Source organism: Erithacus rubecula (genome assembly GCF_903797595.1).
Source record: "Erithacus rubecula genome assembly, chromosome: 4".
NCBI lineage: Eukaryota > Metazoa > Chordata > Aves > Passeriformes > Muscicapidae > Erithacus > Erithacus rubecula.
In genome coordinates, this window is record NC_136686.1 from 14,544,092 (window position 1) to 14,566,308 (window position 22,217).

A 22,217-nucleotide genomic window follows, 5' to 3' on the forward strand; every position below is an offset into this window, starting at 1 on the left:
AGTATGAACCTGGCAATGACCAGCAGTCAGTACAGCAGGAGCAGGTGTGGTCTGGTCTGGTGGCACTGACTGGCCCATGAAGCAAGAGGTTACTGTGTCCTAAAACACCATGTGAGATCACTCCCAATGGGAAAATTAATGGTCTTTGTGGATACTAGGGCACACGATGAAGCTGCATGTTAAATTTAAAATTGCCAGGCTATTGAAAATCAAAGCAGTAGGAGTTGAAAACAAGCTGTTATGTCCTTCCATATGCAGAAAAAGTAGTTTTCCACTGAAAGAACATATTGGAGAAAAATGCCATGATTGATAATCTGAATTTAAAGACTAAAATCCTCAGTAGAGAAGTACAGCATCTTCTTCATTAATAACTTGACTCCAACAATAGGTTGTTTCTGGAACTGGTTTAGGACAAGTTAGTCAGTATATATCACCAGAAGAATCATTAATCTCCTAGTGAAACTAATTTTATAATATTTAGACTGAGAAAAACTATTCTATTGATTAATATAAGTTTATATCCATGCTACTTGCTGAAGAACAAATTTAGGTACTTTAGATGCCTCTGATAAAGGCACAGTAATACTAATTAGTGTGACTGGTGTTTGCTATATACCTAAAAGCATTTATAAAAAATATTTAGAACATCTAAGAGAGATTAGTTGGGTATCTACTTCCAGATACCTACCTGAAAATCTTCAAAAGTAGGTGCTTTTTAAAAAAAAATTTACTGTAGAATACACCTGTCTGTGCTTTTCTGCATCTATGTATATATCAGTAATATCAGTAACACCAAGGTGGTGGGATTTTCACTGAAATGGAGGTCTTGTGTTCAAAGATAAGCAATATAGAAATGCACCAAAGTCTCACAACATAAATCAACAAGCAGGATAGCAAACTGGTCTATATGTGGGACTTTATTATAATCAGAGGCAAAGCTGTCATTCACTTCAGAGACAGAAAATTTCATTCACGGACTGTGTGATACATCCATGGGCACAGTCTATAGAAAAGTTCTGAAGTGGAGGAGCTCAGGTCTCAGCCTTTAAATGCAGTCTTTGCTCCCATTAAAACCAATTTCTGATTAAGACCCTTTCTATTCATATGCATCTCCTGTTAGTTTTTGCTAGAGTTCTGGGTATGTCTCAAAGACTCAAAAACACACTGCTTAATTATTAGTTGGTGATGCATAACAGAATTTTGGGAACAGGACTGAAAATGTCACACAGACAGTAAATATGTTCATATTTTGAAGTTTGGAAGTAGGCAGCAGTTGCCTTCACTGTAATGAAAATATCTACACATTTCTTTTATTGTTAGCAAGATTATTTTAATAATTGTAGAGATTTAGGTCCCTATGAGGGTGAAAGGAGTCTTCAAATAGACCTCCACAATTCTGTGCCCTGACTAGTTACAGTCCAAATATTTTAAGATTTGACAGAACATTTTGCAGCATTAACACAGAGTTTTGACAATGCTAGTCTTGGGAAAAGCATTGAATGGGGAACTTTTCTTTAGTAGCATCTAATATTTCTAAAATACATGTTATATATGTGAAAAAAAGCTCTGTTGATCAGATTTTGTGTTGATGTTACAGTTTGTGTACAACCCAGTCTATTAGTTTCCTAAGATTTTGAAAACTGCATGTGCACGAATTCATCTGCATAAATGCATGCTCCTTCAAAACACCAAAAGGCTGGGGCTTAGAAGTATCTTATTGTGTTTTTAACAAGTATCTATGCTATATAAAATACAGAATTTCAGAATTAAACCTGGAATAATAATTCATATTATTATTCCATAATTCAGCTATCAAAAGATGGTTAAAAAGTTTTCAACTGTTAAACTTGGCAGTTTGCTGGAGATATTTATTTACAGGTAAGAGATAAAAAATTCAAAATCCAGAGGGAAAAGAAAGCACAGCAGCATAGAAGCTAACTTCTGGTGCCCATGAAACCAAGGCACCGAAGCAGCAGACTACAGGCAAGGTAAACTGCTAGCAGATATCCTTCCAGCTATGTCTAGTTAGAATTAAGCATTGCAAGACATATATGTGCCATTGAACTAGTGGAATTTTCCCTCACACACATCAAATTGTGTCAGAATTTCAGTAAGCAGATGAACAATTAACAGATGAAGTCTTGTTCAGCTCTGCAGCAAATAACTGAAACAACCACTAGTGGTATATGCTGAGCTGATTTTTAGAAGTATATTCAAACACACTTTGTACCTCCAACTTTTGTATATATAAAACAACCCAACTTCACAGAATTTGTTGAGGAAACAGACCAGACAACTGTAAGGTTCCTCTAACTCCTTTAGAAGTTAAACAAATCGACAAAGTCAGCAGTCCCGCTCCCTGCGCTGCGGAGGAGTGGAGATGATGATTTGGTCAATGAAGTTATTCGACGCGGCTCGGCAGCCCGCGCTGCACATCACCCTGCCGAGGTCACCTCTGAATAAACGCTGGGGGAAGAACGAGCGGGGCGGTGGGGAACCAGCTCCGCTTCGTGCTGGGCAGCGCGATGAACCGCGAAGTGCTGCCCGGAGCGCCCCGCGGGCCGGGGGTCCTGCGGCCGGGAGGGGACAGCGCTGTGCCCACCGCCCCGCACCGCCCCGCACCGCTGCACGCCCGAGCGGGGCCGCGGGGCGGGGATGAAAAAGTTTCCCGGGGGATGCGAGGCCCCCCGCCCCACGCGCCGGGCTGCCATTGGCCGAGCCGCCTGCCGGAGCCCGGAGCCACAAAAGGCGTTGCTAAGTGGATATTTATTTTTTCCCCCTCTTTTTATTTTTTTCCCTGCCCCCCCCCCTTTTTTTTTATTTTCCTCCCCCCGCTCCTTCACTACTTCTTCGGTGCACTCGCGCCGCTCCCGCCGCCGCCGCCGCTCCCGCTCCGCTCCCCGCGGGAGGCAGCGCGGGTCGGGCGCGGAGCCGTCCCGCGCCGGTGATGGCCTAGCGGCGGCGGCCGGGCCACAAGATGAGTTTCCCGGCGGAGGACGGCGTGGGCAGCCTCTGCCACAAGGCGCTGCAGATCATCTCGGAGCTCTGCCTGGGCGGGCAGGTGGAGCGGGAGAAGTGCGCCGGCATCTTTCCCCTGGAGAGCGCCCGGCAGGGCATCGGCGGCACAGGTACCGACCGACACTGGCCCCGCCGCCGGCGGCTCATCCTGCCGCAGCCGCGGGGCGGACAGCGGGGCGTGGGCGGCCAGAGAGCTCAACTTTTTCCTTTGCTTTCCCTGCGTGCGGAGGGGGCGGAGGGGGGGGGGGGGGGCAGGCACGCAGTCCGCTTTAAAATCCGCTCCCTCTCGCAGCCCGCCGAGGAGCGCTGAGAGGAGCTCCGGGACCGCCAGGGCGGGAACCAGCGCTGCGGGGCAAGCTTGGAAACAGTGGGCGAGGGTGCGGGCTTGGGGCCGGGGAGCACGGACGGGTGCCGAGGGGACAGAAATCGCCGCCGGAGACGGCGCCGTACCCCCGCATCTCGCTCGTTTGCCATCTGCGGCTTCGCTTCGGCAAGGTTTTCCCCACGACGGGAGTTCGTCTGTATGGAAAGCTCGCCCGAGCTGCTGCTGCGTGTGTTTGCGGGGCCGTGCGGGCGGGGAGAGGCGCAGAGGCTGCGTCCGATGCTCTTGTCACGGGTGGGCAGGGGTTCCGTGCGCGCCACGCGTGGTCTGCACCCGCTCGCCCTCTCTGTCCTCCGCCGGCCTCTGCCTTTGGCGTGTGGCGCTGGGAGCCCGTGCAACAGGCTGGGGAGGGGAGGTGGCAGGGAGTGCAGTCTGCCCTTTATGAGCGGGGCTAGAGTGTTTTGCATCCTTTCCGCTCATCGCTGGTGGAGGCAGGACAGCCGTCTGACAGGTAGTGGGAGCCTCTGGGGTCAGGGCAGAACTTCAGTCCGGCCCAGGACACTTACCCAGGAAAATTTGGGTAGGGTGGAAGGAGAAAATCCAGGTTAATTTAAACATTCCAAATTCAGAAAAATTGTCATATTGAAACTAAGGTTTTGAGTCCTAATAGTGGTGTCTTTGGTCTCGGATATATAGATTTTCTGCATTTTTTGGAACCGACACTTCACTTTTACATTATCCTGTGTGGTGCTCTCTGGACACCTGGCTTTTACTTGGCACTTATATTTAGGGCAGGCCTTGAAAATTGGTCAAAGTTCTGTGCTTAATTTCTGCTAGAAGGAATTGATAACCTCTACTGTCTGTCCATAAATGCAAATGAGCAACTTGCTTTATGGCCAGCAAATGCCAAGTGTAACAGTGCAAATTAAATAAATTAACACTGGGTCATGTAAAGCAGCAGGTTCTCAGCATGTGCCCCAGCTGCGCTGTCGCTGCCACTGCAGCTGATGGGCTTTAGTTGCTTTATTTTATTTGTATATCCACAGATTTTACCACAAGTCTCGGGTTATTTGTAGTATCTCAGATGAAAATCACTGCTGTCTGACCCTGCACTGCTCAGCCCAGCCCAACTCAACTGCCAGGGCAGGGCAGCAAGGTGAGGAGGGGAGAGGGGGCTGCAGCTTTCCCCCAGCACGGATCAGAAATATTCTGGTCATGCTCTGTGTTAATCTTCACAGTCTGAATGGTAGAAGGTTAAATGAAAATAGCATTACCCTATGGAGCCTGGAAAACTTGGCTCTGCAAATTTGGTATATAAACAGATGGGATATGAATGGCACAAAACATTCCATGAGGTAAACCTAGATTTGCTGTTTAGAAACTTGGTTCAATATTGCATTGTATATAATAATAAGAAGTGCTTCTTTTTAAACATTTCTGGAAAGTCAATGATCTTCTTGGGTTTCCATTTGTAAACCCTAACTACCTTACAGTTGTTGGAGTAGGAAAAAAAGTATAGTTAACATACCAGGAGCTGGAACCACTGGGTACCACATCACAGTTAAATTCCTGAATCTCACTTTTTCCCCCTTAAAAGGAAACCAATATTAGATGATGGGTGTCAACTTTATTGAGAACCACAGTATATTGAGTATTATCTCATTAACAACATTGCTAATTAACATATATTAATACTCTGTCACCAGAGGAGGAACAGACACACTGTCACTGTTGATAATTGACAATATTTTAATATGTAAACACTTGAGTAGACAAGATATAACTTGCATCAATTTTATGAGGAGAAATACCCTAAATAAAGTTTAAGCTGAGAGAAGTGGTGTCATTGAAAGGTGAGCCATGCTGTATCTCCTCTTCAAATGCACATAGAATTCTTTGTCATCTCTATGGATAAAGCTAATGTTTTCCACAGCATTGAACAACCATAGATCCTCTTCATTAAAGTTTGAAACATTAAGTTCCTTCAGTTTTTCTCATCTTTTTAAAGTGTCACAAAGGTAGAATAGGCAAAAATCGCTAATGAGATATCACTAAAGGAGAGAAGTCTAAACAGTACCGAGCCTGACAGAGCTCAAGAAGCATTTGGGCAATGCTTCCAGGCACATGGTGTGATTCTTGGGGATGGTCCTGTGCAGGGCCAAGAGTTGAACTAGGTGGTCCTTGTGGGTTCCTTCCAACTCAGAATATTCTATGATTCAGTAAATAATAAGGAAACACATGTTTGGAAAGGAAAGAACAGTGCAAGCAAGTAAGAGAATGGATGGTAAAAATGAAAGCAGACTATTTCTATTTAATACAAAGATAAAAACATGTTCTGGAAGTTGAAAACACTGTGATGTGCAACTAGAACTGCATTGGTATGGTTATGTTAGTGAGTGTGGTGATAGCTCTCTGTTCAACTAGACCATGAAAAGCAGCCAAGCTTTTCAGAGGAATCAGCTGCTTGAGGCAGAAGATGCCTCACCCAATCACAGGCTTGAAGCAAGATGTGAGACAATATTGACCCCTTGACCCAAGAAGTTTCAGAGGGAAGCATAGATGCTGGGCAGTGATTTTTTTTTTTGATAGTGTATATGCCTAGATGAGAAAAAGAAGCATTAAAATGATAACACAAACAAACAAAAGAGGAAGCTGGAGACACAATCAGAAGAAAAAATGGTGAGTGTGGCTCTGGGAAGGCAGAGTGTAACAAAATGAAGCAACAAAGCAGAAAGGGGAGATATTCGGGTTTCTTGCCTGAGGAACAGTTAGGATTATATTAAAGAAATGACTGTTTATTCAACATTTTTCCTCTCAGTGTCATCACCAACACCTTAGGACCCTCAATTATTGCTCACTACTTGGGTCAAGAAAGGGTTATCATTTTTATTGTAATGAACAATCAATCAATCTACAGAACTCATAACAAATATTCTTCATGAGACACAAAATCATGTAAATTTGTAAGAACTTTAGACAAGTGAATATAGACATCTGCTGTTATATTTTCTTCCCTGGTAGATACAAGAACTATTAATTTGCTCATCTCAGGGGAATGCTCAAGTGAAAAGATTAGGAAGCTGTTTAGGTTTATGGTACCTTTGTATGATTAGATGACTGTGAGCTTTCTTCTGGAAGTTATAGCATTTTTGGCAGAATGCTCAATTAGATGTGCAGCTGTTCTGTTTTTATTTTACACCTCCAGTACATTTAGACAAAATAATTAAGATGTCAATTATAAGAGTTAAGGAGGAAAATAAATGGAATCTGGATGTGCAGGATTTCACATAATAAAATTTAGCTCTAAACTTAGTAAATTAATAATTTTCTGTAATTGTCCCAAACTCATATATGTAGTGTGCTTATACTACTATCTAGACTCAAGTTATCTCATTAGTAAAGGACTCTAATTATTTTTTTCCAGCTAAGCATCCCTCCTCATTTTCAAAGGAACCAAGCACATCAAAGGTCCCAGTTGTGAGCATTTCTGAAGATTAAGCCAATTGCATACAGCATAATAAGAGGAGTTTGGACATTCTGCTCTAGGGACACATGTTTAAAATTCATTTTATGTCCTCTGCAAGTGGTGGGTACTTTGTGCTCTTTGCCTTTTTTTAGGCTTGCTGGTTATGCAAAACTACTCCCTCATAATCAGTTCCCATGGGTGGCCAATGTTTATTACAGGGCTGGAAACCCAGCTCTTTTATAAACACTGAGGGCATATTTTAGCCCACTAGAGTGGGTAGTGAATATCTTGAGAGTGATGTTCACTCTTGATCCTTTGCTTGTCAAACTATTGATTTTTGAAAGTTGACCATGCAAAGAGCATCAGCTTCTAGGGAATCATTTGTTAGTCATGTAAATATTCTACTGATAGTTATTCTGTTAACATAACAGTTTAACCTACCAAGTTTTTAACCCTACCCCTGACTGACAGTTTGCTATAAAAGTACAGAGGGAGTAAGAAAGCACTGGAGCCAGTCTGTAATAGAGACTCACTCTTCCACAAAGAGCAATGCCTTGTGTTCTCTCCTGCTGAAACTGGCATGTGCCTCCTGTTGGCTGTCAGAAGTTCTTCTGACAGCTCTCAACCTGCTGGATAGCAGCTAACATTTAGTCCTGGCTCCTTGGCACACACTGTGCTTATGCACACAATGTGCACACATCCACAAACAGTGTGAGCTCTGGCCACGCTTGCACTGCCTGGATGTATTTAGGGGAGGGGGGAAAACAGGTTTACCCCACAGAGTGCTTGTAAATTCTTCTCAACTGTGCCAAAGTAAGCACAGAGGGGACAAAAAAATGGCTTGGAAAAATGTGAAGGCTACTGTGATCAGTGTAGGAATGTCATACAAGTAAGGAGCATTTTTCTTTATGATAAAGTAATGTTGTGTGAAACAAGTTAGCATTCTGTTACAGAGAAATGAAACAATGTCCCTGCTACAGGGGAATGTGAGAATATCAAATAACAAACATTTTAACAACCAAATTATTTACCATACAGTTCATCACTTGGTTAGGTCAATGTTACTATCAGAGAAATAAGGCTTGGTGGGAAAAAAGTGCAGGGTTACTGAAAAATGTTACTTACAAAATCAGTGTTAACAAGCTGTGAAAACCAGAAATGCATCTAATTCAGCAGCATAAAGGTAAAACAGAGGGGTAAACATACTACTGAGACCAGATTTATTTACAGCAAATATGAAGGCAGTCACAACAATGCAGATAGCAGCGATGCACAGTAAAAGCAAGAGGTTTACAAAAGAATCTTCCTCTATACACATTTCTTAAAGAAATGCAGGGGGGGAAATACAGAAACATTTATACTATCTGTAAAGATGATGAAGAGATGTAGTGTTTTCCTGGGTCCAGTCATATGTGTGAGATGTTTGTTATGTAATGCTGGGTAAGAATAAACATAGCCACCACAATTCAAAAATGACACTTCAGCTGCATGAACGTCCTCACAGCTTATGGTATGCTTGTGGTGAACAGCAGGCCAGTGAGCTCATGATCTGTTCTAATTTACCTGTCTCGTCTGAAAGAGGATAATGAGGGCTTTGTGTAGGCACAAAGAGATCCTCAAAAGTCTGACACCTGCACAGGACCAAGCCTAAGGCTGGGATTTTTTTCATGGGTGGGTGTGGGTCTAGCAGAAAGTCCCTCCAGTTGAGATTCAGAGTCAACAATATGAAAAGTATGTAAGCCAGAAAAAGCCTTGAGAATGAAGACCAATAATTTACACACACAGCCAGGCAAAAGTGAGAACCATCATCTCTAATATAGCTGAGATAAATTGATTTTGACAAGAGATTAATAATTCTATGTGCTCTGATCATGTAGTAAATCACAGTGATCCCTGAATTAATTTAGTTCCCCTCCTGCCAGAAAAGAAGCTATCCTAGGTTTCTGCTAGCATTAAGAAGTGATCTACCAGCCAAAAGACGGTGGTGGCTGTGTAGAACAAATTCAGACACCAGAATGAGTTAACAGGGAAGGAACACACCCACTATAAGGCCAGAGTAAGTTTGAAGATCTTCTAAGGATGCTTCTCCATGAGAACAGGAGAGGAAGTTACACCTACTCTTTTAAGTGAAAGGCTTTTTTTTGCCATTTGATATCTAAATCAGGTATTTTGACAGATTCAGATTGAGGAAGAAAATACAATTCTGCACCTACCACTTTCTGAGGCATGCTCGAGCATCATGTCCCCATATGAAGGCATTTGGATGAAACAGAGGTAATTGTGGAAGATCTGTTATGCAGAGTAAAAATTAATACCAGCAAGTTTTTAGATGCTTAAAATTTTCCCAAGGAAATCCAAACAGCAGAAATGATGGGTTGGACCACCTATTTAATGTACATGGGCATAGGGGGGATTTATTGACCCCAGGCCTTTTTATAATTTATAAAGGCCCTGCTTCCCTTCAAAACCTAGAAAACTGGAGACATTAATTTATCTGATTGTGCTGACTCCTGGTTATTACATACACAAGAATTCCTTTATTATGGAAGGGGTTAAGTTCCTTATGGGTCAATGAACAAGATAAAAAATTCAAAGTTAAAGAAAAATATGTTTGAACACAGGTTACAGACATTGCACTTCAAATATTTAAGAGAACCAAGATTAAATATAAACAAAGAAATGGCCCAGAAGAGACTAGAACCCTCCCTTTCCCCGAGTGTTCCTTTCACCCCTGCTCCTTTTCTGGGAAGAATCCATTCTCTTTACATTCACGTCAGATTGCCTGACTCCCATAGAGCTGGGCATCTACATCACAGCACTGTGTGTCCTTTCTGTCTCCAGTCAAGATCGTGGATTTGTGGAGTATGTTTTTCCAAGTTCAGCCTCATGAGGCATATGTAACCTAAAATGTAAGTGACCTTAATTTGGTTTTGAAATGGAAGTCTGCCAATGTGCATATTTGCAAACAGATCCATGGGCAGAATTTTTCTGAGGCAAGTTTCAAACAAAAAATTTTTTGAATCCATAGCACTGAACCCAATGCTCAAGACATTATCAAACATCCAGAGAAGAAAAATAAAAAGCAAAACATGGGGGTGTTCCTGAAGTACCTGCCTGACACAAGAGACTGAGTCTCAAGTAGATTTTATAGTAGAAATGTATCAGAGGAAATTTATAAAAATGCAGAGAATTTTTGAAGCTTCTCGATAGACATGCCTTTCTTACAAGAAATATAGAAATGAGAAATATAAAATTGTCCAAAATTCCATGTTTTGAAAGAGTAGTTTTAAATAGAAAACCGTGAGGAAACATGACACTTTCAGTTATTAAATTTTTATCAAGACTAGAAAGATGACATTTAGGACAGACATCAGTAAAGGGAGTTCACCAGGAATGAAATGAAGCCACTGGAAGATCTCCCACTGACCATAAGGAGATGCTATTAGAAAAAAGATCTTCTTCACATTCCTGAGTGTACCAAGCATGAGAACAAGAATGTGAAATGCATAATTCTGTAATGTTTCTGAATATTCAGAGGAATGTCCTGTGCAAATCTAAATCATAGCAGACAAGCTGCAATTACTAGTTCAGGAGGAGTTGTTCAACATGGTTTTTGTTTTCTTTTGGACCAGAGACCAGTGAGAATATTATTCACAATGTTGACAATTAATACTGTTTCAGCAGTGTCTATATCTCCTTTTGCCCTTAAAAATTTGGGCACTCTTTCAATTTGTCCCCAGTTCCATACTTGTAAATAATACTAATGTATGTGAAGTGCAACCCTAGTATGATGACAAATCCATCCTTCAGTACCCATTTTTCTTGCCCACCAGGACTCCTTGCCAGGGATGTGAAGAAGCTCCAAGTCTGTGGAACTTTCTCTTAATGTTTTACATTCTTCAACCAAATTTCCTATTAAAACTTAATATAAGAGACGTATCCAGCCTAACACACAAAGGGTTTGTCTGCTCTTCAGATTATTTCAGTCATCACATAACAACAAATATCTTGCAATCACTCAGTTGAGGGGCTGACAGAAGGATGGACATGAAGCAATATGCTTTTTGATTTTATCACTTTTGATTTTATGGCATAGTGATTGCTTCTTAGCAGTTATGGCAATAAATGTAATTAAGTAGTTTTTCGTAAATAACTATTTGGTCAATTTCCTTGCAGATCAAATATTTCCTGTATTTGTTGCACTATGAAATTCAATATATGAGGTTGTTTAATTCATTAATAAAATAGCAAAATTTGAGACTACAACTGTTTAGAGAATTAGGTCCTTATCTCTTCTTGTGAGACTTTAGATATTTCATATGATTATTTTACAGATATTTTTCTGTAAAGATTAAGTGAGCTTTTTCAACTTTGAAGTAGTTCAATGGAAACACAGAAAAACTGCTTAGAGAAAGTTGAAGTACAGGAGTAGGTGTTGAAGGGAGACAACAAGTTATTTGAAGGCTTGAAAAATGTCTTGCAGTGAAAAAATTAAATTAGAAATGCTTTGATGCAATGTTTTTCAGCTGATAGTATCTATTCATCAAATTGAAGCTCTGCTGGAAGGGATCAATTTTCATATTTCTGGTTTTGAAATGTTTCCAGCAGCTTCAAAGATGTTAACACATCCTCCTTCAACATTTTCCAAATGGAAAAAAAACCCTACAATTTCCAGTTCTAAAAGTCTTCCTCTCAAAATATAACCTAATTATGCCAACCATCCCTAAACTGAGCTGGAAATATTCTAAATCACCCAAATTGAATTTATTCTTTCTTTTCTTTTCTTTTCTTTTCTTTTCTTTTCTTTTCTTTTCTTTTTCTTTTTCTTTTCTTTCTTTTCTTTCTTTTCTTTTCTTTCTTCTTTTCTTTTCTTTTCTTTTCTTTCTTTTCTTTTTCTTTTCTTTTTCTTTTCTTTTTCTTTTCTTTTCTTTTCTTTTCTTTTCTTTTCTTTTTCTTTTCTTTTTCTTTTCTTTTCTTTTCTTTTCTTTTCTTTTCTTTTCTTTTTTCTTTTCTTTTCTTTTCCTTTTCTTTTCCTTTTTTCTCTTAATTTTTATTTATTTATAGCAGACCACCAGTATTTTCAAGAGTTCTACTTTTTGTCACACTTTGAGAACAGAAAAAAATTTGGCCAGGCTGCCTGACAATTTTTCTGGTTCAATCTATCAAAGAAGGTTCTTAAGAGAGGCCTACTTCTGGCTGAATATATAAAATTTGCTTTTGACTGTGTATTGGGTTTGCCTGGCCAGGTTTTGGTAGCAGGAGGGGGTTTTCTGTGAGCATTTCCAACAGAGCCAAGGCCACCTGGTACAAGGGTTGCCTAGGTGAAGCCCCTCAGACACAGGGGTTGCAGGAAAACATTTTTGAAGGGGAAAAAATCTGCTGCACATCAGCAGCTGGAAGAGGGGAGTGAGAATATGTGAGGAACAACTCTGCAGGCACCAAGGTCTGTGAAGGAGGGAAAGAGGAACTGCAGGTGTGAGTGAGTTGCCTCCCACTGCTGGTCTTCACCTCTGCAGCCCAGGAGCATCCCAAAGCAGGTGAATTCCCAAGGGAGCAGTGATCCTGTGAGGAGCCCACCCTTTAGGAGGCTCCTGGCAGGATCTGTGGGCCTGTGGAGACTGAAGCAGGTTTCCTGGCACGACACATGACCCTGTAGTGGGCTCGTGCTGGAGCAGTCTGCTCCCAAGGTCTGCTCCCAGCGGAACAGACACTGGTGCAGTGCAGGAAAAGGGCTCCCACTGGAATTCATGTCTCATGTGGCAGGAACCACACACTGGAGGAAAGCAGCAGAGAAAGAGTGTGAGGGGTCCTGAAGAGGATGGAGCAGCAGAGACAATGTGTGATGAACTGATGCAGCCTTGTTTTGCCCATCCCTCTGTGCTGCTGGAGGGGAGAGGTAGAGAAAGCAGGACTGAAATTGAGTCCCAGAAGAAGCGAGGAGTGGTGAAAAGTGTTTTATTGTTTGATTAGTCACCATTTATTTGATTTGTAACAAATTTATTTCCCTAAGTTATTTTTGTTTTGCCCATGACAGTAATTGCTGAGTGATCTTTCCCTTGGGAAGGATCTTGACGTATCTTGACCCACAAGCTTTTTGTTATATTTTTTCCGATGTCCATCTGACAGAGCAGCTTTGGTGGGCCTCTGGCATATATCAATCAACCCACTACAGACCATTCCCTGACACTGAGGTCATGAAAGAGCCTCTCTCCTTGCTGTTTGTCATCTGGTGAAATAGATGGGCCATACCAAACCACTCATCAAGAACGATCATTTTCCTATTCTAATTCCTGATCCATGGCTAGGAATTGACTGGGAGGGTATGACTGCCAGACCACAACATTTGCTGTATTTTTTGCTTTTCTCATGTGTTTTCATGAGGAGTATTCTGTAAGTTCAGTGTTTGTTACTGAGAAATGCACCTGGATATTATATATTAATAAAGAAAATATTCCCGAATTTTCATCTTCAGCTTTCTATCCTCATAATTCTCCTTCATCTTTCTATCATCAATTCCCATAAGGGCTGGTGAGGTACATACTGTTTCATGAAGCTTATCCATACCTTTTTGCTCATGTACGAATCTATAAAAATATGTTCAAACTCTCTTTGCACTTTTCCAATGATTCGGTTTGGTAGCCTGTAGCCTGGAGTTATGGGCACAAAGTATTAGGTGTTAAACTGTCAAAATTGATTGTAACAAAGAGCAGCATCTGTTACTTGAAGGATGTTTAAGCAGGGTTTAGTGAATAATTTCAAGGCACATAAAAGACTCTTCTGAAAAGAAAAGGAAGTTTTTTTGTTATAATATTACAGGACACTGAAAAAATCAAATGGAAGAATGTCACATAGAATAAAAGCCTTACTTAGGGCTCAACTGGTAGTCCTGGTGGCCCACCATCTCCTAAAATAAAAGTGTGTCCACGGAATTTTGTTGGTATGAAATCTGTTTTCCTATCTTTGTCCAGGCTATTAGATATTTGAAGCAGTTTTGGCAACAAAATTCAAATACAGGGCAGCAGGAGTAGCTCAGTGTACAGCATGATCTCTGTAGAGCTCAGGGAATTTCACTATGTTCTCTGAAGCCAGCTGCATTTTCACAGCAGAATTTTAGATACTGATATATCTGTGCTATCTTGGTTTAACAAAGTCTTAGTCCAGAGCTGAGGATTTAATCAAAAAAATCTCTTATTTATGGTAGACTTTATCTTGTTCTCATTTACGCTTAAATGCTAGGTTTTAAAATGTTTCTGAAGCAGTTGGTACAGAGTCAGAAATTTGGCAAATCTTTAAGAAATTTGTGCATCAGCCTAGCAGTCTGATCTGTCTTCATGTGTACTGAGAGAAAATGTTGACTGTGACTTAACTTTACATTGACAAGTTCTTGATATTCCAAATATATGTTCTAAAGAACTAAGCATCAACAACCTCCGACTGAAATTAAAGTTGATGTTTCCAGGAGCTGTGTCCTCCACCTGAAGCCAGTAAATATAGGGAAGTGTACATTATCCATAAGGAGGTGGCTGTCTATATAGGTACTTGTTTTCAAAATTGGAGATCTATATTTGTGAACAGAATTCTCATGTGTTTGCTTTAAGTCTCAGTGAGGATATTTGTTGTTTGATTATAATAACTTTGCTTTAGCAAAAGTTATTTGCTTTAGCAAAGTAGGTCAATATTTCTTTCACCTACTGATCTCAAAGTCCTTAGCCAACAATGGCTGGGAGTTTTTGGGATTGTTTCCTTATTTCCTCAGAAGGGAACTTCCTGATAAGGATGTCTGAGTATGTGGTGAGTATGTGGCCAGTATACTGGCCCTTGATCTGAACAATGAAAGGAGTGTTTGTGAAGCAGATACTAGAAAATAATAACATCTTAAAGGTGCAGGCTTAGATATCAAAGAAAAAAAAATAAAAAGAAAAAACACACAACCTTAAACAGGACTTTAAAGCTCTACACAAACATAGTTATAAAAATGTTCTATCTCCTTGCCTTTGTCATTTTTAATTTTTTTTTTCCTCTGCATGTTTGTCTGTCATGATGATTTTTGTTTCTAATTCCTTGCAGACGTCTCAGTCAGTCTCTTGGCAGTCGTTGTCAGCTTCTGTGGGCTCGCTTTGCTGGTGGTCTCACTTTTTGTCTTTTGGAAGCTGTGCTGGCCCTGCTGGAGGAGCAAACCTCTCACTTCCAGTGCCAGTAATGTCCCACAGAGCAACTCCAGTGCTCCTACAGAGGTTTTGGAGAACAGCGAGAAAAAGGAAGTTAAAGAGAATGGGAAAGCTACGACCAAGGTACTTGAAGCTGCACTGAAAATCAGCCACACTTCACCTGATATACCAGCAGAGGTCCAGAATGCTCTGAAAGAGCACCTGATCAGACATGCTAGGATGCAGAGACAGATCACCGAGCCCACGTCCTCATCTAGGTAAGTCAGAGACACTCACACTCGTGGCACCTTTCCCAGGAGCAAGTAGAGCAGGAACACTGATGAAAATTTCCAAGATCCTGGATTATTCACAGGTTTCTTAGCAGTTATGGGTGAAGCATCAGTCATGTGAATGTGAAGCCACAGAGTTCTTTGGACAGAATATTCTGAAACATTTAGTGTACCTTCAGTTACATAATCATTTTAACACATGAAAGTGAAATCTATATCTTCTACTACTCTGTAAATATAGATGTTGCTACTTTAAACATTTCCCTTTTGGGTTTTGATTGCAGGAAAACATATTTCAGTGGTTTTTTATAGAACCGCAAATCTAGATTTTCGCAGAGATATTTTTTATAGATATAGTTGGTTTTACAGATGAAAGCTTCCCTCTCAACCAAATAAATGATAGATTCATTGTTGATGGCACATTTCCTTAAGACACAGTTTGCTGATTATGAAGGAATTAAAATTCCATCCTAAAAATACAAAACCGTATGGACTGATCTTAAAGCGTAATATTAAAGTGGAGGACACAAACTGTAATTTTGCATTAGGTGCCACTTTATGTTGAAAAGCAGTGAAGACATTCAGGGATCTATAGATTCTAATGGGATTTTCTTCCAACACTGTCAGCAAATGAAATGCATGGAAACAAACAATGAACTGCAAAGATCGAATCCTGGAATGAAAAGGTGATTGTTTTATAAGCAAAGATTGGCAAAAATTAAGGCTAAAAGAGGCACCTGAAGTATTGTGTAATGCCATAAGTCACAGTACAGATACTGTGTAGGAAGTAGCTTTATTCTCAAAATGCCATTTGCTAAGGAAACATATGCTGTCAAAAGAAAAAAAAAAATATGCCCAAACCACTAAACCCAAAGAAACAAACAAAAAGGCTCACATTCACAATAATTAGAGGCAAAAGGAGAAGACACATGCTTTACACTGAGTGGGCACATACTTTGCCAGCCTCCTGGGAGCCCTAAAGACAATGTTTTGCCAGCTCAGTGCACTCATTGTGGCAGTAAGTGCTCAAGTGCTTTTCTCAGCTATTCCAACCTCACAGAACAGCCAACAGCAAGCCACGGGAAGCTCCCAAAATGAGAGCACTCCAACCAGAGGAGGCCTGACTTACTTTAGCAGCCAAAGCATCTCCTGAATTATGAGATTGTCCAGCTGGCCTTAAGCCACATTACCCTGGCTATGGTGAGTTCCTGCTACTCTATCCATCTGCTCAGAACAGGAGCACAGCCTCCAAACCACGCTGAGGAACATTCCCACAACACTCCAATAATTCTGAACTTGCAACTGTTACACTAAACACAGGGGAGCAAAAACTGGTAGAGTTTAGCCTGACAAGCCCATTACCCAGCTTACTGCTGCCTAAAAGGACATTAACTGAAAGAGTCTTATCCATCAAATCCAAGTATTCAGACTGTCTGACCTCCTGAATAGGCAGAAGAAATAGCTAGCTAGCAAATGGACTTGAATAGTCCCAGTGGTACTACAGGGAAAGAAAGGAGTTCCAGGGATACGGTCCAGATCTACTTCATGCAGTGAAAATATTCTTACAGGTGTCTAGTGTGATTTGAACTGGGATCTAAATGAATACAAAATATTTGTGAAGCCAAGGATAGTTTTACAAAAGTAAAACTTCCTATCAGTACAAGTCTTTCTGCAACCTTGTAAGGGAGCTTTCTTTTTATCTTCTTAAGATTATCAGGGTTAAATCTCCTCTGAAAGGAACCATTCCTGTGCTTTGAGTAAGTGATTGCCCCACCACAGCTAATCAGTAGCAATCAGTAGGTGTTTGCAAACATCACCTTTTAGATTTTTGGTGAAAAATTCTGCATCCTTTTACAAAGCATGTTTAGCATGACGTGCCTTAAAAATGACCCAGAAGTGGTGATCTTTCTGTTTGTAACTGCATTTTATCTAAACCCTGCCTGCCTTAAGGGAGTCCTAACTTAACAGCCCATATTAATTGCTTCTGCCAAGTGTGTCTCATATGAGAATAAGGCTGGACATTTAGACCAGGTTTCTGAATTATTCCTTATTGTGTATTAAGCCCAGCTGGCAACAATGTACCAGCAAAATAACTGAAACCTGAGTCTGGTGTCCTTGAGTGGGGGACTCTAAATAAATAGGAGCTGAAGGCAGAAGCAGAGATCACATCTTCTCTTGCTCCATCTTCAATGCAGCACTGCTTTGCTGTCCTCAGGAGTCCTGAGGGATTCAGATGCACCTTCTCCTAAATGTATTCCGTTGGCAAAGGATCTGAAAGAATTGTTTGCTATCTGGATTGTCTCCTGTGCACTGATCTCACCTGAGCTCGAGCAAATTAAGGCATTGTAACCAGTTCTGTGAAGGGTTCGTGAAACCATCAGCTCTTAAAAAATAAATTAAATCATATTAATTCATTATAATTGAAGCATGAAGATTTTAATAGGTCAATCAGAACAGCAATCAAATGTGCCCAATCACATTTTTTAGACTGCACATTTAACACAGAGACTTGTTAGTGTGGGGAAATTATGCATTTCTGTTTAGCTATAACTACATATTTTTCTTAGTCCCTGATAACATGAAAAGACTTATTTGTTAAAACTCTTTAGTCCTTGACACCAACTAACTAGCACACTGCAGCAGAAGGACTGCAGCAGTAGTGTTCATTTGCAAATAATTTTGCTATGTGTTATTGAGAACCACCCTTTCCCATACTTTGGGATAGTATTTTGCTATCACAATAAATACAGTTTTTTGTTTCTATGAAAATCTGTTCTTCAAACATTTTCCTGTATTTTCCAAGAGCATGCTTCTTGCTCTTTAGCATCAGCTGGAGAGGAACGTGTTGAGCCAGTCAGTTCCCAAGAGGCATGAAGGCAAAAGTGAGGTGCTTGGGTTTGTTAAGGTTAAAGAAAAACAAACATATCTGTTGATTTTAGTGTTTGCAAGGAGAAGAGGGAAGCTTTTGTTCTAAGTATCACCAGGGATCATGCACTTTTCTAGATTTGGACAAAAAGATTGCTCTAATACCATCTAAGAAAGTTAGACCCAAGTCACCCCTCATAAATCTCAAGTCATATCATAAATCAGCATCCCATTCCTCTCTTTTATTGCAGAGGTGGCAGACTTACTGAGTTAGAAATCAGCTTCATAGTGTCATTAGAGCCATGAAAATACAGTTTTTTATTAGATTTATATACAGATTTGCTATCAAAATGAATTTGCTACTCAAAATTAATTTATTCTGTTATGGAAGGCAAGCCTGCTATAGGAGTGCTCAAGAGTCAGTAGAGGTTGAAGTACCTGAATTTGCAGATATTGGTAGCTCTTCCACATTTTAACAACCTGGTTTTCTGACATCCTTGTATTTCATTATCACAGTCATTAATCCTTTTGTTACTGCAGAACAAAGAAAGATAAATATGTTGCCATGACAACAATGAAACATCTTAATAATTAACAGACCAATTAGCTGTCTTGGTGAAATGCTGTGACTCAGAACAGATACTAGGCACTGTGTAATTAGGACTTTGGCTTACTAGAGCAAAAGTACTGCTGATTCCCACAGGGAACAGCCATATAAATGCATTCTTTTACTTAGTGACATCTCGCAACAATTCAGTAGAGGATATGAAGAGCATGAAGTCTGAAAATTTAAAAGAAAGCTGGTATCTTAGAAATCATACATTTGGGGTTTTATATATTGCTTTTGCTTCCATTAACCCAGATTGTCAAAAGTGCAAGAGAAGTTGAAGAGATGAGAATTCTTCGTGTACAAGTTTTTGTTCAAACTGATGTTGTACAATAAGCTTCACTGTTTCCCCTGCAAAGGCAGTTTTAGCTGCTGCTTATGTACAACAGGGTTTGAACACAATGCCCCCATGGCAGGGGGCTTGGAACTGGATGACCTTTAAGGTCCTCTCCAACTCAAACTATTCTATCACTCTGTGATGATCTGGGCATCTCAGTAGTACAGCTGCAGATGTGAGGAGCACTCACAGAGGCCTCTGCACAGGCTTCCTTAGCACTGAGAGAAGTAGCAGCAACACAGGTCTTCCTGGACCTCATTATGAGTCAAAGATACTAAAAACATTGTCCCAAAACTGCTGTCTGCCCAGAATTTATTGACCTATATTTTGGGTGGAGTTCAGCTCCTTCTCCATGTTTTGGCACATCTATGAGGTTGCACTTCTTGGAGGGAAAAAGAACAAGAACAGCTGTGAAACTCCCTGTGGACAATATTCTACTTTTCTGAACAGTCAGGGCCTTTACATTCCTTACTCCATTTCAATGTGGACGTTAGACACTATGAATTCAGGGAGTTTCAATATTAAAGAGTGAAGAAAATCTTTCAACTAGTCTATCTGTAAAGGAAGAACAGCAAAGTGTGTTACAAGAGAGGTGTATTGTTCATCTAAATTTGATGTCCAAACACCTGGATTTTTTGAGCTTTTTTTGAGCTTCTTCAAGTCTTGGCTATGAAGGTCTCCCTACCCTGTTCATGTGTTGAGCTAGGACTCCTGCCTGCACCTAACAGGACTGAAAGAGCTGAACGGGGAAACGTTCTTGTCTATTATTTAATAGCTGCAGCTTACACTCTTGTGTCTCTGCTCAGCTGAACCGTGGCAGTTTTGTGTTTCATGCCCTCTGCAATCTCTACACTTACAGCAAAAATACAAATAATATCTATGAAATTAGTCCTGGTTGCTTTCAAATGGACAATTTTCATTTCTGATTTAAACTAAGAAACATGCAGCTGTGACACCTCTTGTTTTCAGAACACAACACCACAGGGAAACCAAGTAATAAGGCAAGGCTACGTGTGGCATTAATAAGCAATTGATTGCAAAAAAGCAGAGGAAATTCTGACAATCGGATTGTTCTATAATGGCAACTAAGTGTGCTCACAGGAGGAGGTGGAAAGCTTCAGCAGCACAGATTGTTGGGGTAGAGAAGTACCAAGGAAATGTGAAAATGCCTAAAAAATAAACTGGGTAGTGCAGTCATAATGGCATCTGCTGCTGATAAATGCTGTGAAGCTTTCTGACCAGTGTTTTTGTACTACTCTGAGGTTGTATGGCACACCAAAGATTTGATTTCACTCAAAGTAGGAATGGCACAACTTTCCATTCAGATCCATGAGCCAAGATATGCCCAAAAATACATATGTTTATGCAACATTTTATTCAGAATTGCAATTTAACATACTGTTTCTTTCTAGTGGTACAGAAATCAGCTGTTGAATACACTGACAGCAGGCCATGAGAACAAAAGGGAAAAAAAAAACCAGTGATAGAAAATTGTTGACAAAACTCTGAAATGTATTGCAGGCAGAACAAAATATTCCCAGTGCTTTTGAAGGAGGCAGCCTGCACCTCAGAGTAGCAGATATCAAGCAGTTATATATAAAATTTTGTAGGATGGTGAAGCACTGTGCCAAAATGCTCCAGTGACAGCTCTGCATTTCCCTTTCAGGCACCTTTCATGGTGGTCAGTGTGAAGGCTGGTAAATATTTAATTGGAAAACCACCATGGAATGCCTCTGAAAACCAGAGATTACTGATGAAAATTCTGCAAGTGCTTTTTTTTTTTTTTTCTGTTTGACCATACTTTACCCAGTCCCTAGCAAAGTGGGATCATGAGATCTTGGAACTGTCAACTCATTCTGTGAAAGAACATGAATTCAGTTTCAGCTGCATAGTCTGAAAACAAATTTATAAATATCTTTATTTCTGGGACACTGAGTGTCTCCTGGGCCAAGAAATTAATTCTTAATGATCATTTCCTCTCAAAGATGCTGTAACACTTACAAGACACTGAAGGGGGTGTGGAGAGGATTATTTTTTTTTAAGTCCTTTAAAGAGAAGAGCCTTCATTAATTTGTTCTTATATTTTCTATTGAGAGATGGTCTTTTCCCAGAGATAACCATGGCTTGGTTTGTGTGTCTGTGTGTCTGTGTGTGTCTGTGTGTGCAGGCACAATTCTTTCAGGAGGCACTTGCCAAGACAGATGCAAGTGTCCAGTGTTGATTTTAACATGGGGACAGACCCGGTTCTGCAAAGGGGAGAGACCACAACCAGCATTGGGAGAATAAAACCAGAACTCTACAAACAGAAGTCTGTGGATTCTGATGGGCAACAAGAAGATGTGAAAACATGTGGAAAACTTAACTTCACTCTCCGGTATGATTATGAGAATGAACTTCTGGCTGTCACTATTGTCAAAGCCTTAGATCTGCCTGCTAAAGACTTCACAGGAACATCCGACCCCTACGTTAAGATTTATCTGCTTCCAGATAGGAAAAAGAAGTTTCAGACACGAGTTCACAGAAAGACATTAAATCCTGTCTTTGATGAAACCTTTCAGTTTCCTGTAGCCTATGATCAACTCAGCAACAGGAAATTGCATTTCAGTGTTTATGATTTTGACAGATTTTCTAGACATGACATGATTGGGGAAGTTATTCTTGATAACCTTTTTGAAGTCTCAGATCTCTCCAGGGAAGCCAATGTATGGAAAGACATCCACTGTGCCACCACAGTAAGTAATGTATTACAAAAGCATTAACACCATAATTTCACTTCTCTTTTGCAGTTTTTGGCAGTGTATCCTGTTTATCAGCAGAGTCCAAAATAAATTAAAAAAAAAATAAAAAGAGGAGCTGTCAATATTTTCTTTTGAGCACAGAGAATAGTGCTTGGGAAGATATAAAATTTAATTGCCAAAAAATCTTCTGGGAGCATACTGTCATCTTATGGCTCACTGTGTGCATATAAATTACATTTATTAATTAAACATTACATCGTGGAAGTCATTGCTTAGTCAGAACTAATAACATTTTCCTGTTACCAAAACATCTTGTCCTGCAAAATGACCATCTATTAAGGAAAAATGTATTGCTCTTGTTAGGAAATTTTCATAGGTTAGAAATCTTGGTAAGGAAAAGAGGCTGAAAGTGTTTGAAGTGTAAAAT

General features: G+C 40.4%; 1 protein-coding gene and 1 pseudogene across 3 annotated transcripts in view; both read left to right on the forward strand.

Moving 5' to 3' along the window:
* LOC306800781 (ankyrin repeat domain-containing protein 26-like) overlaps positions 1-22,217 on the forward strand; it is a 397,491-nt pseudogene that overhangs the window by 87,364 nt on the left and 287,910 nt on the right. The window lies entirely within an intron of this gene.
* The window catches only part of SYT10 (synaptotagmin 10), a 36,600-nt gene continuing 17,207 nt past the window's right edge, over positions 2,825-22,217 (forward strand). The window contains exons 1-3 of one of the 2 annotated variants that reach the window (XM_079303444.1): positions 2,825-3,128; positions 14,874-15,231; positions 21,220-21,784. In XM_079303444.1, the coding sequence (XP_079159570.1) occupies positions 2,978-3,128; positions 14,874-15,231; positions 21,220-21,784 (1,074 nt within the window). In that variant the 5' untranslated portion in view covers positions 2,825-2,977. The remainder of the gene's footprint in view (positions 3,129-14,873; positions 15,232-21,219; positions 21,785-22,217) is intronic. The other variant, XM_079303445.1, reaches the window with a different exon arrangement.